This window comes from Drosophila persimilis, unplaced genomic scaffold, assembly GCF_003286085.1.
Source record: "Drosophila persimilis strain 14011-0111.01,24,50 unplaced genomic scaffold, DperRS2 tig00000910-arrow-arrow-pilon, whole genome shotgun sequence".
NCBI classification, from domain to species: Eukaryota; Metazoa; Arthropoda; class Insecta; order Diptera; family Drosophilidae; genus Drosophila; species Drosophila persimilis.
In genome coordinates, this window is record NW_020825373.1 from 201,823 (window position 1) to 218,501 (window position 16,679).

The window sequence follows — 16,679 nt, forward strand, 5'->3', positions numbered from 1 at the left end:
CAAACCTCGCCTGAACCTCACTGCTGCCAGCGCCACAGTCGCTGTCGCAGTCACAGTCGCAGTACTATTTGCTGCCGAGATTGGGTTTCTTTGGTTGGTTTTCGGATTGGATTGGATTGGATTCGGGCAAAACCTGTCATAAGCAAAGCCACCAGCCACCAGCCACCAGCCACCAGCCTGGCAACGATGTCGCCGTGACAAATTGGCTGTGAAGCCAGCCGAAGCATAAGGCCCAAAAAATGAAAAAGAAAACAAAAAAAAAAAACCAGAAGTGCTCCTGCACTCTTTGCATAGTTACTCAGGCCAGACCCAGGCACAGTTCCAGCCCCAGTCCCAGCCATGGCAGCATAGATCCGGGGTGGCAGTGGCGGGTGGCGCAGGCGCTATCGGAGGCGGTGACGGAGACGGAGACGGAGACGGCGGCACAGTTGGTTGGCTAGGGCGGTCTGAACCTGTTGTTGGCCAGGCTGAGCCTCAACTCTGGCTGGCGCAGCAGTCGCTGTTGGCGTCGCTGCCACAAAATATTGGATGGCCGTAGGTTAACTTTGTGCACACGGCATAAGTAACGTTCAGTCTGCCTCTAGAAGTCGATCGTGATCGTGTGGCCCAGTCAGTTCCGCTCAAGCTCGAACCAACTCCAATCTTGTGCCTCTCTGTCTGCCTGTGCCTGTGCCTGTGCCTGACCATCTATCTGTCGTCTGTCGTCTGTCATCTGTCATCTGTCGTCCGTCTTCCGTCGTTCGCTGTACTCCATTTTTAGTCGTCCAATATATTTTTTTCTAGTTTAAGACGTGCGCGCTTATAATTCTTTTTGTTGGTTTCGAATAACTTGGACAAGTTCAATCTTTGTACAAACACACACACACACACACACACAAACCAAGACAAAATGAAGTACTTCAACATGTGAGTGATCCATCAATATACAATATAGTACTACTCTTAGCATCCATAAGTAAATATATATTTATATATTTTTAAGCTTCGACTGTGACTCCAAAACTGCAAGTGACTTTAAAACTTATTTTGTGTAAATCATATGAACATTTTCTACAATACAGTGACAGCTCTAGTGGGCGGATAACCATCGTTGCTGCAGACCCTCCCTCCTTCAAGAAATATGTAGCTTCGACATTTTGCCCGTAGAAATCCTATTGCTTGGCTCCGTTTAATGGTAGAGACTGGGGACTGGCTTGCAACCTTTTTGGGGCACGACTGACTGCCACCTAAAGAGCGACCAAATGCAGGTGTAAGAAACAGACAGACAGACATACGGACGGACAGTCGTGGCTCGACTTATTGCCAATTTGAACTTTAACACGGCACCGAGACGAGACGAGACGATACGATACGATACTGCAACTCAAACTCAAACTCAAACTCAAACTGGAACTGCAATTGAAACTGAAACTGAAACGTTGAAATCGAAGACGAAAATGTCAAAGTCTCATTACGATGATGATGATGATGATGATCATGCGGCCTGATGCTGATGCTGATGAAGTTGTCACGGGATGGCTGACTTGGCTGGCATTTGCCGGCACATAATTCGCACAAAGAAATGGCAAAAGTTAAGTCCCCACAGACGGCAGTCGGCGGCCGTCTCTCTGCCAAAGGCGATGCGATGATGGATGGCAGATCTCAGGGGGGGAATCTCTCAAACGACTCAAACGACACCAGCGGCGTCTCGTCTCAGTTGGAGATGGAATTTGAGCTTGGATTTGAGTGCGAATCAGAGTTGATTACAAGAAAAGTTTCAAGGTCGTCGGCAGTTGAGGCTGCGTTTGCCGTTTACCCGTTTACCGTTGTGTTTTGGTTCTGCTTCTTCTCTATGGTTTTTGCTGCAGTTGGCAACTCTGGCGCGCTGGCACTCAACAAATTAAGAATATTGGATTAATTATCTGACGTTTGTTGTTGTTGCTGGTGGCTGTCTTGTTTTATAAATTAACGGTTGCATTTTTAATGCGAGCTGACAGCCACACACACACACACACACATTCAGACACTGAGCATGCCTGCATCTGCATACACTTATCGATAAATATATGCATGTACATACATATGTATGTGTGTGTTTATGTATGCATGCATATGAAACATATGAGTTAATCGCTGAGTTGTATGCGGGAATTAATCACTCGTGCAGCAGCAACATTGGCTAGACAGAGACAGAGACTGAGACTGAGACAACGAGCAAGCGCCAGGTTGACGCCAAGATCAGGATTTTAGTTTAGTTTCGGTTTCGGTTTCGTTTCATTTTGTTGTCATTTCATTCACGCGAATTATGCAATTTTTGTATTTAAATAAATTATACATGAGGGAGTTGTACGGATTGAGATCATAGCCTACTACATATATAGCCTATATGTATGTATATGTTTATTCAAGGGCTTTGCCATCTCAAATTGGCAATTGAATGCATTTTATGGGCCAAAACCAATTCAAAGTAAGCCAATCAAAGCCAAATCAAAAGACTCTGGCCACAAACTTGCAGTACACTGCCTCCAATTGGCATGAAGCCAGGGGCCAAACAACGAACAACAACCATTCCTATAGCCAAACACGTACATGCATGTATACATATGTATGTACATATGTACATATTAGGTGCGACAGACACAATGCACCGTTATTGAGCCCACTTACCGTAAGCCACTTTACTGTAATTCCACATTGAATACGAATTTCGATTCGAGTTCGAGTTCGGTGTCGAATGTGCACGTTTTTAAGCACCCCCCACCCCCCACCCCCCTCCTCAGTATAGTGGTAGGTGGGAGTGTAATGAGGGCGCCAGGCCAATTAGAAAACGTGCATGGGATAGGCTGTAACTGGGGCAAGTGTCGCCACCGGTGGTGGGGGCATCGATTAGGCAGCCGGGAACCAGAATTAGCTGGAACTTCAAGATCACCCTACAGCCCCATTTCCATATCCGCAGTGACGCCATCGCATTGAACTATTCTGCCAAAATGATGAACAAATCTTTGCAAAACGAGACAGAAACAAAAACAAAAACAAACAGAACACAGAACGCAGAAAACCAGAAGTAATAATAAGAGACTCGTCAAAGAAGAAGGAACAACATAAAGATGAAATGAAATACATTAAAAGTCAAACCATTTTGTTGTCTCCATGCTGTTCAAGAAGCATTAATGAAGATGATAATGAGAATGATGCTGCATTAAGCAAGTGGTTCCGCCTTCCCGTCTGAAGCGATGCTTATCATAAATTTGCAAACAATGTCGGCGGCTTATATAACTGGTTGAGAGCTTGAAGGCATTTAAGATAGTTTACACAAATACAATCCACCATTTGGCAGATGGGAGCTAGCATCTAGAAATGGTACGGGATACGGGTCTGTATTTTGAATTTTTAGGGACGGAATGGAATGGGTTGAGTGTTCCCTCCCGTTGGCCCATGCGAAACCGGTTCCGTTGCGAAGAAGCTTTGGCCAAAGTCAAATGTCAGCCGCCCGGGAGTGAGGGAGTGCGGGAGTGCAGGAGTGGAGTGGTGGAGTGGTGGAGTGCGCTCTGTGCCGTGATGTGAATTTCGATTGAAAAGAAGCAAAGCAAAGAAGTTACAGATTCCAGGCACGTACACACACACACACACACACACACAACTACCAATGCATGTGCATGTATGTATGTCAGAGCGTGGAAAGCCAACGCCTTTCACCTTTGCCGTTGCATAATTTTGGCTTTTGTTTTTATCTGCATCTCCAACGATGGATGGATGACCCTAAAATATATGTGGAGATGGGGCCTGGAAGTGGAATGCGTAGATGACACTTCTTGTTTGAGAGGATAACAAAAAAAAACATGCAAAACTCTGAAGAAGCTAAAAATAAAACTTGGCTGTAAAATGCCTTTGGCTTGCACACACATTTTACCGTTATTAGCCAACTGCAATGTGCGCACTTAAATTGATTCTGGCGCGGAGCGGCGCGGCGCGGCGCGGCGCTGGCTCTTAACTGGTTTTCTTTTTTCCCATTTTGTTGGTGCCTTTTTTGCATAAGCACCTGTTTCCTTTGGCAACACTGGCAATACACACAAACACACACAGCCGCACACACAGCAGTCAGCTGTCCGCCCCCTCCAAGCAAACGGCAAGTGCTGGCTGGCTGGGAAAGAATTTGAAAACGAGTTCGGTGGCCAGCTCTTTTGTTTTGCATAAAATATGGGCAATGAGAATGAGCAGCATCGTTAAACCATCGTCTTCGTCATCGCGTCATCGCCTGAAGCATCTATTCGTACGGCAGCAGTGGCAGCGACAGAGGCAGTGGCAGAGGAGAAGCAAAAGCAAAAGCAAAAGCAAAAGCAGAAACAGAGCAACATTCATTCGCATTCGAATTCGGTTTCGGTTTCGGTTTGGAGGCAAAATCGAAATCGAAAGTGAACAAACCCGTTTGCCTGACCTTTACACATTAATAACTGTTAGCACATCTCGATCTGGCATCGCCGACGAGACGATATCCGAAACTATAAAACAATACACGACAAAAACCACTGACAACTGAAAACCTCGAACTAATCTTACAGGAAAATAAATGGCATTCAACAGTGGCAAGAAATGTATGGTTTAGGCTTTATATATTTACGACTTCAGGTTCTGTACGGAATAACCCGTCTGGCTGGTCAGCCATCACCGACATGTCTTTGAACTGGAAGTCACGAGAATATTTGCATTTCATTGGTGGCCGGTACCCGGTGCCTGGTGCCTGGTGCCTGGTGCCTGGTGCCTGGTGCTGCTCCTCCTTTTGTTGATTAGAAACTAAACTCCCCTCCACCTCTGCCTTTTCCAGCTGCCTGCTCTTCATCATCTGCGCCTTGTGCTATGGCCTAGTGGCTGCCCAGGAGGAGGGCGGCTCCGGGTCCGTGTCGCCCGCCAAGAGAATTGCCGCCCTCCGGCGTCCCGTTGGCAAGGCGGCCAAGCCGACCACCACAACGACAGCGGCTCCGGCCCAGAACGATGCCGGCGAGGGAGAGGAGTATGACGAGGAGGCGGGTCTCGGTGACCATGGCGAAGAGGGTGATGAGGCGGCGGACTCCGCCAGTTCCACGACAACCACCAGCACAGAGGCGCCCAAGAAGGTGGGACCTGTCATCCGGCCCTTCCGCTCCAACGACGACTTCCTCAACTCGCTGAAGCGCCGCCAGCAGAACGCCAAGAAGCACCGTGCCGAGAAGGTGCCCGCCAGCAAGCCGGCCAGGAAGAGCGACGAGTCCGCCTCGGGCGAGCAGGAGGATCAGGCTCCTGCTGCGGCACCAGCACCGGCCTCGACCCCATCCAAGGGTTTCAAGGGCAATTCGGCATGTAAGTAGTCGTCGACGGGTGACGGGTGACGGGCGACATGTGATCCGGCTGACCTCTACCACTGTTCCCTGTTTGCTTTTCTCTTTCAGTGAGCCGGCGCAAGCTTTCCAAGCCGGCCAAGGCGACGCCCGAGCAGGCAGTCGATGATGCCGCCGCCGAAGAATCGGAACAGCAGCAGAAGGAGGAGGCAAAACCGAAGCGTCCCATCGGTCGCCTGGCCTTGAGGAAGCGCAACTGAAAGGCTCGCTCCTGATCCTCTCTCTTCCCTTTTCCTTTACCCATGCCCCCGCCCGCCCATCAACACACCCACACTCATGCCACATAAGCCACACACCCACACAAACATATAAACACGCATACATACATACATACATATATGGCTAGCTATATGGCAGCCCGATCTGCCTTTTAGTTTTTAGTTCACAATTGTTTTTTTGTGTATGTATAAAATATTTGTAATTAATTATTTTGTAAACGAACCTCCTCTCCACACACAAACACAAGCGCACATACACATACCAACACGCACACACACACACACACACACACACACACATGAGAAACAATACAATCAAATCCCTACCCCATTCTCAATGTTTATCCATATACGCATGTATATTCGCTGCAATATATATCCCGATATATGTATGAATGTGCACAATTATGTATTTTTCACGACCATCCATCAAGCAACCAACCAATCAATCAATGAATCAACCAGTAATAAAAACAAGAAATTTGAATCGATCTCTTTTTCTTCCATTTCGGTCATTTCGGGTGCCTTCGTTCAGTGATCCGCTAAAATTCCAAACAAAATTCGAAAAGCAGGGAACGAATTAAACAGAAACTACATATATTTCAATATATTCCTATATATGCATGAACAGGCCGCCGAATCGATTCCGGTAATCACATTATTCGTTCAGTTAGATCCGAAAATTTCGGTTTTCCTTTCTCGCTCACTCTCCATTTGATTTTGCTAGGTTTTTGCATTGTAAAACTTTATGTTGTCCCTCGCAATGGCAGTTTTTTGATCCGTAGTGCTTGAACTGATTCGAATCTGACTGATGGAAGGATTCGTATGACCGAGAGCATTCCAGAGGCATGAGTATAGCTGCGATTTGATGAATACTGATATCAAATGATATCGCATAAGCTCCGAACACTTCTTCCAACCTTCGGATATACATCTTGTATATACTCAGACGGGAGTGTGGTGTTCGGGTCTCTGCTGTGCCCAGAGAATCGCTGCTTAAAGCCTACAAATATGCTACAGTGATAATCGTTGTAGTCGTAGACGGAGACAGAGACAGAGACAGTGACGACTACGGAGGAACATCTTTCATTATGTCAGAAGAGAAGAACTTATCAATAGCCATGAAGACGCATAGACGGACGGACAGGTCGCACGTCACATACTGGAAAGGAGCCTCATAACAAGCTATGACAATCCGTGGAGGCATTCTAAGGCTTACCTATAATTCATAAGCAAGCATAAATCAAGAATACTCGTAGAGTACTCGAAGACTATGGGGGTATATTCTATTAGATTTGTGGTTAAAATGGATGTGTGAAACGCCCAGAAGGGCGGCTTTTAGCATCAATATCCGAGACGATATAGCCGTGACTGTCTGTCCTTCTAGATCTAAGAGACTATAAGAGCTGGAGTAACCAAATTTTGTATCCAGACTCCTCTCATATTACACTGTTACAATTGCAGTTCCCCAAAGCACGAAAATATGTGGCATCCACAATTTTGAAGATACGAGATATTTCTGCTACACATATTCGATATTTTGGGTGGTTACAAAATCTGTTGAGTGTGGGGCTATGGCAATGTGTGAGAGCTTGGATTGTACAGTGCGTACTGGAGGTTAATTTTCCCCAATTCTTCAAAAACTTGCGGCCAAAAAAATTGTTTATTATCACTCAGAATTGATCTTACTTCTACATTACCAATTGCTGTTGACTAATTTACGAAAAAAAGGCGCCCACTTGATCTGATTTGAAATGGTTCGTTGCGAAAAGTTTTGTGGCATTTGGGTACCCATACCGTCGATAACTGTTATGTTTCACGCTCAAATTTATATATAACCATGAGCCGTAACCTTGGATTTAGATCTTGTTCACATGATCTGCAGCTTGTTGCTGTGGGCGGGTTTCATGGCTTGGCCGGAGCAGCCACTATGGGTTGATCCAAGGAAGCGTCAGTCCAAGCGGATCGCTCTCCGGCCCCAAAGAAGGGGCCAACGTGGGGGGACCAACGTGCAACGTGGGCGTAGTCTTCTGCTGGAGCCTTGCTCAGGCCATCGAACACAGACAAATCGGCCTTGATGGGCTTGTAGCTGTGTTGGCCAGGAAACTGTTCAACACCTTCGGTCCCTGTGAGGTCTCCACATCAGTTGATCTGAATTCTGAAAAAGAAAAGAGGAAGCACCATGGACGGAATTTTGCATAATTTTCTTACACAATCGGCAGCAATGGGAAGAGCCTCTTTTCTATGTTCATGCAGGAATTACCCAACCTTTAAGACCGCTGCTAGACCGAGTGAGTGCATATAGATACTATATCTTCATAGGGTCGGAGAAAGGCAGATATTACTTTAAGATTTAGATGTTTATTCAAACAATATATAAAGTTTGGTTGCTCTGTGCATTTCCATTAGGAAATGATCGTCTAAGGTGTTCCATGTTTGAAACAAAATGCATTTTATCTTGTCTCCGTGTGTCCCTCGGAAGTGCATCCCTTGTCTGAACTGGCAGGAGTGTCGTGTCTGCTCATCAAGATTCTACAATAGAAAATGTGGTTTCGATATCTGTATCTGGGTCTGGGTCTAGGTCCGAGCGGTTGTGGGTATGGCATGCGCTATGTTCCGATTCACGTATTGCTTAGGGCATCCTCGATGCGAGTGGTTCGACTGATTTCCTCGCCTTCCTGATTCGCCTTTCGCGTGGGGTAGACCTCGAGGCCGCTCTTGAACTGAGAAATGTCTACAATGGTGGAGATATCGCCGTCCTTTGGCAGGAATACAATGTTCATCTTGTTGGCCAGGGCCTCGAATAGTTGGTCGTCGTCCTCGACCATTTCGGCGTCGCCCTCCTCGTCGCTCAGCAGCTCCTGCTCCTCCCCAGCATCCTTGGCCCCGTGGTCAGCGGTCACCATCTTGTCATTCTCGTCCAAAACAGCCACCAGAGGCTCGTCCATATCTACGGGACGATGTCCGATCACCTGCACCGATAGTTTGCGCAAATTGGTGGCATCTGTTTCGATCAGGAAGCTGATGATGTCCTCCTTGTTGAGGGTGCGCAGTACTTCGACCTGTTTGCGGTTACGATCGAAGAGGTAGTCCCCATTAAGGATCTCCTCCCAGTTGCGTCCCATCTCCGTGGAGAGGGCCATATCGGCGACCAGCTTCAGCTTGATCAGAGATTCCCTGGTGTGGACGTAATCCTCGATCGGCATTTTCTTGAGGATCTGCAGCATCTTGAGGCGGAACGCCTCGATACGCTCCTCAACATAGCTGGCAGTTGTTTTTGTCTCCTGCGAATTCACCATGATCGAGTAGCCGGCAATGCCGTAATTGACGCGTACTGTGGCGCCCACATGGTAGCCCAGCTGCTCCTTGGTCCGAAGATGATCGAAGAGCGGCTCATCGACGAACATCATCATCAGGTCGAGAATGCTCTCCACGCGCACCGAGTTCGGTCCGATTTGATAGAAGTTCGTGATCACCGTATTCGTGTCGCTGTGATTGAGGGCGTGACAACGGATGGTGTGGCTGCCCAGCGGCAGCTGCACTGTGTGATCCTCCACGTAACGACTTTCCTTAATTTTCTGACAGTTGAGGCGACTGAGCACCGAATTCAGCACATTGTGGGCCGACTCTTCCGTGTAGTTGCCCTGAATGAGCGCCTGGACGTACAGCTCCTGCGGGAACTTCTGGGCAAATGCCTTCAGATCCTCCAGAGTGATGTCATTGAGCGACTTGTACTTGTCGATTGTCAGCCAGCGAATTTGCTCTAGCACACACAAACGGATATCCCTAAGGAAGATGATAAAGGTTTCATTGAAGGCATATAGAAATATAGAGGGAGAGAGCTTTTACCGGTTGAGGGCACGCGGTTTGATCAGGTTATTGAAGTAGGCCTTGCGCTGATTCTTGCGGAAGGCTGTCAGTATGCTCTCATCCAGTGCGTCGGCCACATTGACCATGCCTTGGGCAATGGCCTCCACAATCAGATGGAGCTTCTCGTTGTAGCCGCTCACCTTCAGCAGCAAGCCCTTCTCCCCGGCACTGAAGCTGTAGCTTAGCCCCGCACTGGTTGCCGGATACAGTTCCTCGCAAACATTGAATTTGACCAACTCTTCGTACAAGGCGCACATCGCATCACTGTGAAAAGGTAAAGAGTCAGAGTCAGAGTCAGAGAGTGTCTGAGATTGAGTGGCAAAAGTGAGATGCGGCTGGGCTTACTTCTTGGCACTCTGCCGCTGCAGAGGTGAGATGAAGTAGAAGGCCATGTAGGCCTCGGGCAGCTCAAACTTGTCGTCCTGTCGGAACCACAGCTCGCAGGTATCAGTCTTGAGCAGCCTCTTGGGGTAAGCGGGCAGCTCGGGCTTGCCCGTCCCGCTCCAGAACAGCTTGAAGTCGTGGGCGACAAAGCGATTGGGCTCGGGCAGGAAGAGCTGCTCCATGGGCTGCGAATCGGTCCACAGCTGCTTCCACTTGGCAGGCATGGGCACAGTGGTGTATTCGGTGCCGAACCACGCCTCCTGCTTGTCGTAGGTTATGCCCTCGAACTTGTCCTGCGAGGTGATCATCAGATTGAACTTGAACTCGTTGAGGTGGCCGATCATCTCATTGAGATGCTGCTCGTCGTAGTTGTAGTAGAGCTCCTTGCCGGTGAGCACATCCTTGGATGGATAGTACTTGCTGTTGAAGACCAGCTCCTGGACATTGTCGAAGGCCGGGCGCTGGGCCTGAAACCGGAAATTGGTCTCCTCAATGGCCTGCTGCTCTTCGTACAGTTGACGCAAGGAGCCGCAGCTGGAGAAGAGCTTCACATAGGCAAACGTGGCGGCTAGCACCTCGTCAATGTGCTTGAATCCCTCGTCTGTCAGGTAGATGCACACATTGAACAGAGAGTACATGGTGTTCAGATCGAAACCGTTCTCGTCTATGCCAGCTATTAGCTGGAGGGCCCAGAGGCGTCGCCGCAAGTAGGCGCAGAGACTGCCCTTGCCCTCGTAGCCGAGCAGGTAGGAGAGGAACTGGTCGGGCTTGCTGCGATAGTACTGACGGACGCTGGGCAGCACCCAGGTCAGCTCCACCTTGCACTCGTTCTCCACGGGCTTCACGAAGAACACTTGCTCGTGGAACTCCGGACGGAAGGCTTTGCGATAGTCGAACTTGGTCAGATCGGGCGCCTTGCTGTCGTTGGGCACGATTTCCGCAAAGTGCCGCACCACCATTGCCTCCAGCTCATCGAGGGGCAGGCGTGCCTGCAGGCAAACGTACATCCGGTTGGCCGAATAGTGCTCCCGCCGGATATCGTGCAGGACCTTGTACAGCGCATCATCGTCCACGTTGTCCTTGAGTGTCTTCAAGTTTCCCCAGGTGAAGGTGCCGTGCGGAAAGTCGTCGGTGGCCAGGCTGGCCAGCAGTTGGTCGCGACGGGTCTCATCATCTTGGGCAATCTGCTGGAACTCAGAGTCGACGGAAACACGCTCGCGCTGCATGGCCTCCTGTTTCATCAGCGGATGCTTCAGCAGGGCTGTGAAGTAGTCAAGGCTCGAGTCCAAGTGTTTCTCGGCCACCTCGAAGTAGAACAGCGTGTCCTCGCAGTCGGTGTTGGCGTTGCTGAAGCCGCCGCATTTCTTTACGTGTGCATCGAAGATATTCTCCTCCGGATACTTTTCGCTGCCCATGAAGATCATGTGCTCCAGAAAGTGGGCCAGGCCCTGATAGTTGCGCGGCTCCGCGAACGAACCGTAGTCGACCATCAAGGCACAGGCGGCCAACTTCTCGTCGCCAGTTTCGCTGCTTGCTTGGCTGCCGCTCTCCGAGCTTAACGAATTGGTGTCGCTGCTGGAATCGGAGGAGCTGCTAGATTCGCCCAACTTTTCCCCTTCCTCCGACGACTCAGTGCTGCTGATGCCATCGTCGGGAACTGGACTGGGGTCCGAGACGATCAAGGCGTGGAGACCATTGCCCAACACAAGGGATCTACAAAAGCACAACGGGTCAATTAGGGATCGCCCGTCCGTTTGTCCTCCCGTTCCCCAAATTCACTTACTTATACAATTTCTTGTCGTTCTCAGACTTATCAGGCACATCCAGATACGTCACTTGCTGCGCCATTCTAGTGTGTGTTCGATGTTGCCACGGAGCCCGACTGTGGGTTCTTAATAATTGAGTGCTGTTGTCGACTCGGTGTCGCAGTTGCTGCTGCTGCGGTTGGAAACGGCGGTGAAAATTTGTTGAAGAGTGTGTCACGATATAATTTAGAAATTTGATTTTGTCTGTAACGTTACGCAGCCAAAACATTCAATTGTGTGTTTCACATTTAATTTTGACTGCCGGCGCTTCCTTTCTGCTCTAGTTTCTAGCTCCCCGAATGCTTATTTGGTTTTGCGGTCGAGCCGCCTACCTTGTTCTGCTGGGTGTTGTGTGTGTGGTATTTGGCGGGGGGGAGGAGGGCAGCAGTAAGCAGAATCAGCCAAACCGCCAGCCACGATGTAGGGAGATAGAGATGGAATAAAGATGATCGAGCTATCGATACTTAAGGTTGCATTCTCTTAAAAATAAAATCTGAATATATAATACAAATCCAGTAAATTTATAAAATGGATTCTGTATATCTGCTTTATACCCTATTCCATTACACTTAGAGACCACTCTAGTCTAAAACCCAGTGTCAAATTAGTCTTTCTACCGTTATACAGTCACGTATCCCGGAGCTCTTTGAAAGAACCGTGACACCATTTTGTGCGAAATCGTATCCTCGCTTCCACACGCACAGCCGGTTAGATTCTCCAACCTATATCTGCAAAATCTAACAATCGAATAAAACTCTAGACTTAAGCATATGTACATGTCTCTCTCTAGCACTGCATGCCTTTCTCGCAAGGTTTCTTGCTTGCTTCTTGAATTTCGATCTTTAAAAATAAAATTTAAATACTTAACAAAAATATTGTTAAATTCCACAACTCTTCAATACCGGTATGGTATAAAAAACACGCTAACAAAACGAGAAATGTGCGTAATGCACAACTGATTCTTATATGGAAGTTCCAGAAGATCGATTAAATATAAGAGCTAAAGCAAAGAAATATTTATCTCGCTTACGCTGAATTCTTTTGTCCCAATGTTTTTGTTGGTTTTTGTTTCACAGCCCTCAATAGAAGTGTAATGACTGACTGTTATTAGAAATTTGTTTCGTGAAGATCGATATTTTGGCCATGATTTTCATATATAGTTTTTCATCTTCAAGATATTTTCTCTTCAGGATTGCTTTATTTTGAGCCGAGTAATATTAAGGAATTAATTTTAGTTGCTGAAAATAAAAATTTTTTGAATGCAAATTTAGATTTGCTTAATATCTGCTAAAACTATGTCGAGTCGATAGGTCCCTTTGAATCTTGGTCCCTTTAAATATTAGTCATGATACTGGTATTAGCTCCCTACCCGCGTACGGTCACACTGTCCAAGTGCATTAAGTGTGAGTGCGTGTGCGCGCTTTTGTGTGTGTGTGTGTGTGCGTACGTATTAGTGGCGTATAATTGTAGCGACAACGAAAATAAATGAATAAATAAATGCATATTGAAGACGTATGTTATGTGCACATCAGTACAGCATCTATCGGAAAGATGACTAGCTAGTTGATATATAGCTCACACACACCCACACCCTCACCGATCCCGATCGCTGGAAACGAGAAACACCTCGAGCGGCCACACACACACATCGAGAGGTGGTGGTGGTAATCGGAACGGTAAGTTCGACTGATAAACTTATCACACAACGATAATTCTAATTTCGTCTATGTTCTCTCTCCCTTTCTCTCTCCCACACCGTCTGTCTAAATTTCTTGTATATCTCCCTCCCGCTCGCGCTCTGTCTGTGGCTTTTGTGTATTTTATATTATTAATATTATTTTTTGGATGTGTGGCACAGGAAGAGAGCTGAGTGCTGAGTAGCGGTAAAAATTCGAAATACGGAACGGAACAGAACGGGGCCCAGACAGATAGGCAGACAGGCAGGAAATACAAAAAAATTGAATATTCAAGAGACGTGCCGTGCCGTGGGCCAGCAGCAACAGCCACAGCAACAATTGCCAGGGCAACAAATTGGACGATGGCCACTGGCGGCGGCAGCAGCGAGATGCCAGACCATCGGAAGCGGAACACCTTCACCAGCTATGTGGCGCCCTTGCCGGGAGACATGCGCGCCACGGCGGACACAAACGAATGGTGCCTGCCCAGCGACCTGAGGGACGTTCATCTCGCCCGGCCCCGGCTGCTGCAGGGCGAACAGATTGTGGCCTCGGCCCCTGCCTACATGTACTCGCCCATCGATCCCATGGACAGTGGCAGCGGCAGTGGCAGTAGCAGTAGCAGCAACAGTGGTGGCAACAGCGAATCCAATCCGCCGCATAAGGAGGCCACCTTCGGACTGCTGAGCGTGACCAACTTCAAGTTGGCCTTTGTGCCTTTACATGCCAGACGGCCCACGGCAACGGCGCCCCTTTGCGACCTGTATCAGGAGAACCTCTATCTGGGGCGGAACGATGTGACCCTGAACAACATTGACCAGATCTACACCATCGCGGAGCTGGGCAGAGCGGCTAGTGCGCTGCAGGCGGCGCGCATGGCCAGCAACAGCAGCCGCCGGAAGAAGCTGGAGCCCTTCAAGCAGCACACGATCAACGGACGGATTGCCGCGTTGCACATCATCTGCAAGAACTTTCGGCTGCTCAAGTTCGCCTTCCAGCAGCAGGACTCTAAGCTGAGCGGAGTCAGCGATCAGGGCAAGCTGATAGCATCGGCCCTGGTACGCTTTGCATATCCGATGCGGCACGATCTGAGCTTTGCGTATGCCTACCGTGAGCCGTACTACTCGACACTCGGCGCCTCGGGGGTCAGCATGTACGCCACGAAGAACGACTGGGCGCGGGAGCTGATCCGATGCGGTGCCACTGAGTGGCAGGTGGTGAGTAGCAACAGTGTCCAGCTGCTGCAGAATCCGCTGCAGGCGGGCAAGTACTCCGTGCCGCCGCACTTTGTCATACCCAAGAGCTGCAGCGTCGATCGTTTCCTCGACCTGTCGCGTGCCTTCTGCGACTCCCGTGCCGCCTTCTGGGTCTACAGCTACGGCAGCAGTGCCGCCTCCCTGGTACGCCTGGCCGAGCTTCAGCCAGCGGCCCAACAGGACACCAAGGTGGAGAACATCATGCTGGAGCTGGTGCGCAAGTGTGACGAGCGCAAGCAACTGAAGCTGCTCCAGCTAACGGATCGTCTGCCCAGCACACAGGACGTCCTGCGGGCCTACCAGAAGCTGAGGCGCCTCTGCACGCCGGAGACGCCCGAGAAGTTCATGCTGCAGGACGACAAGTACCTGGGGCTGCTGGAGAAGACCAACTGGCTGTTCTATGTCTCCCTGTGTCTGCGCTACTCCAGCGAGGCGGCGGCCACCCTGCGCTCTTCGACCACGTGTGTTCTCCAGGAGTCCAACGGCCGGGACCTGTGCTGTGTGATCAGCAGTCTGACCCAACTGCTACTCGATCCGCACTTCCGTAGCATCGATGGCTTCCAGTCGCTGGTGCAGAAGGAGTGGATCGCCCTCGAGCATCCCTTCCAGCGTCGGCTCGGACATGTCTACACGGCGACCAATGGCGGCGAGCAGGTCCTCGAGAGCGAACAGAGCCCCGTCTTCCTGCTCTTCCTCGACTGTGTGTGGCAGTTGCTGCAGCAGTTCCCCGACGAGTTCGAGTTCTCCCAGACATATCTGACGACGCTGTGGGACGCCTGCTTCATGCCCATCTTCGACACGTTCCAGTTCGACAACCAGGCGCAGCGGGTGCGTGCCGTCAAGGACTCGCCGCTGGTCCTGCGTCCCGTGTGGGACTGGAGCGAGCAGTTCACCGACAAGGACAAGATGTTCTTCAGCAATCCGCTCTACCAGCGTCAGAGAAACGAGGCAATGTCACATTCATCATCGGCGGGCCTTCAGAACCGACGCTCTCTGGCCGTGGGCCAGCCGGGAGTGGCTGCATCGACGCCATCGCGCAACACCATCAATCCGCAGCTGTTTGCAACGCATTCGTCGGTGCCGCAGGACCGGTACCTACTGCCGGCGCACCGCATTTTCGATCTGGCCGTGTGGGACCAGTGCTATTATCGGTGGCTGCCCGTCCTCGACATCCGAGGCGGTGGCCAAGCCCAGGTAGATCTCTTCCATCGCCTGCTGCTCGGCAACATAGCCAAGGTGCAGCGTTGCCTGGAACTGCAGAACTTCGACGATCTGCCCGATGCCTACTACGAGGGCACCGGGGAACAGAGGCCCAACCATCAGCAGACCAGCTCCCAAGACGGTGGTGCGCCAATTGTCGACCAGGATGGAGAACCAATTGAGTACGTAGACGGGGTGGAGAGGCGACGCAAAACGAAGGTGGCCACACCGACGAACAGCCTCAACTCTGTCGGTGGCTCCTTGCAGCTGGCGACGCTCTCTTCGTTCTTCCCGTTCGGCAATCCGATTGCCGGAGATGCGCCACACCAGCTCTACGACATTCTGAACAGCAGCACGGAACTCTTGCTGGACACCTCGTCCATTCTGGACAGGTCGTCGATTGTGTGAGCCGTGTGCTTAACCCTTGTGCGGGCACCCGTACCATATTCCTCCAGTCACGCACAACTGCAACAGCAAACGCAGCCACACTTGGCGGCAGACTTTGGATCGGATCCACATCCTATATAACCACCCCCATCCCCCAGATGTATACATTGTTCCAATCTGCTGTTTACTTTCAAAGCTGAACTTTCGAAGTATTAAACACAAAAAACACTAACAAGAAACTAACTTTTTTACATATGGCATATCGCTTTTAACAAATTTGATTATTGTTAACTAATAAGCAAGTTATCGCATAAGTTTTTTTTATTATTATTACTATTATTACTTCCTACGTTCCGCACACCACACACAACCAGCAACAAGCAGCCCGCAGTGGCTATATGGCGGCATACGTTATAGGAAGTTCAATACCATATAACAAACGACAAGCAATCGACATAAAACAATACGACAAGAGAGAAACAAAACAAAACACCCACTAAATCAATATGTATTATATTGTATGTAACTAAAT

The 16,679-nt window shown here is 49.5% G+C and overlaps 3 protein-coding genes across 3 annotated transcripts; 2 read left to right on the forward strand and 1 right to left on the reverse strand.

Moving 5' to 3' along the window:
* The first annotated feature begins 574 nt into the window (after positions 1-574).
* LOC6602870 (brain acid soluble protein 1 homolog) lies at positions 575-5,691 on the forward strand. The gene is made up of 3 exons (XM_002027869.2): positions 575-906; positions 4,802-5,313; positions 5,403-5,691. The coding sequence occupies exons 1-3, from the start codon at positions 890-892 to the stop codon at positions 5,549-5,551; spliced, it is 678 nt and encodes a 225-aa protein (XP_002027905.1). The 5' UTR covers positions 575-889; the 3' UTR covers positions 5,552-5,691.
* Positions 5,692-7,910: 2,219 nt separating this feature from the next.
* Positions 7,911-11,997, reverse strand: LOC6602869 (nardilysin). Its single transcript, XM_002027868.2, has 4 exons — positions 11,607-11,997; positions 9,785-11,536; positions 9,419-9,703; positions 7,911-9,355 (listed from the first exon to the last, which is right to left on the reverse strand). The coding sequence occupies exons 1-4, from the start codon at positions 11,855-11,857 to the stop codon at positions 8,191-8,193; spliced, it is 3,453 nt and encodes a 1,150-aa protein (XP_002027904.2). The 5' UTR covers positions 11,858-11,997; the 3' UTR covers positions 7,911-8,190.
* A 1,035-nt stretch (positions 11,998-13,032) lies between these two features.
* Positions 13,033-16,386, forward strand: LOC6602868 (myotubularin-related protein 10-B). Its single transcript, XM_026993859.1, has 2 exons — positions 13,033-13,304; positions 13,487-16,386. Exon 2 carries the CDS (start codon positions 13,667-13,669, stop codon positions 16,166-16,168), a length of 2,502 nt encoding a protein of 833 aa, XP_026849660.1. The 5' UTR covers positions 13,033-13,304; positions 13,487-13,666; the 3' UTR covers positions 16,169-16,386.
* The last annotated feature ends 293 nt before the right edge of the window (positions 16,387-16,679 follow it).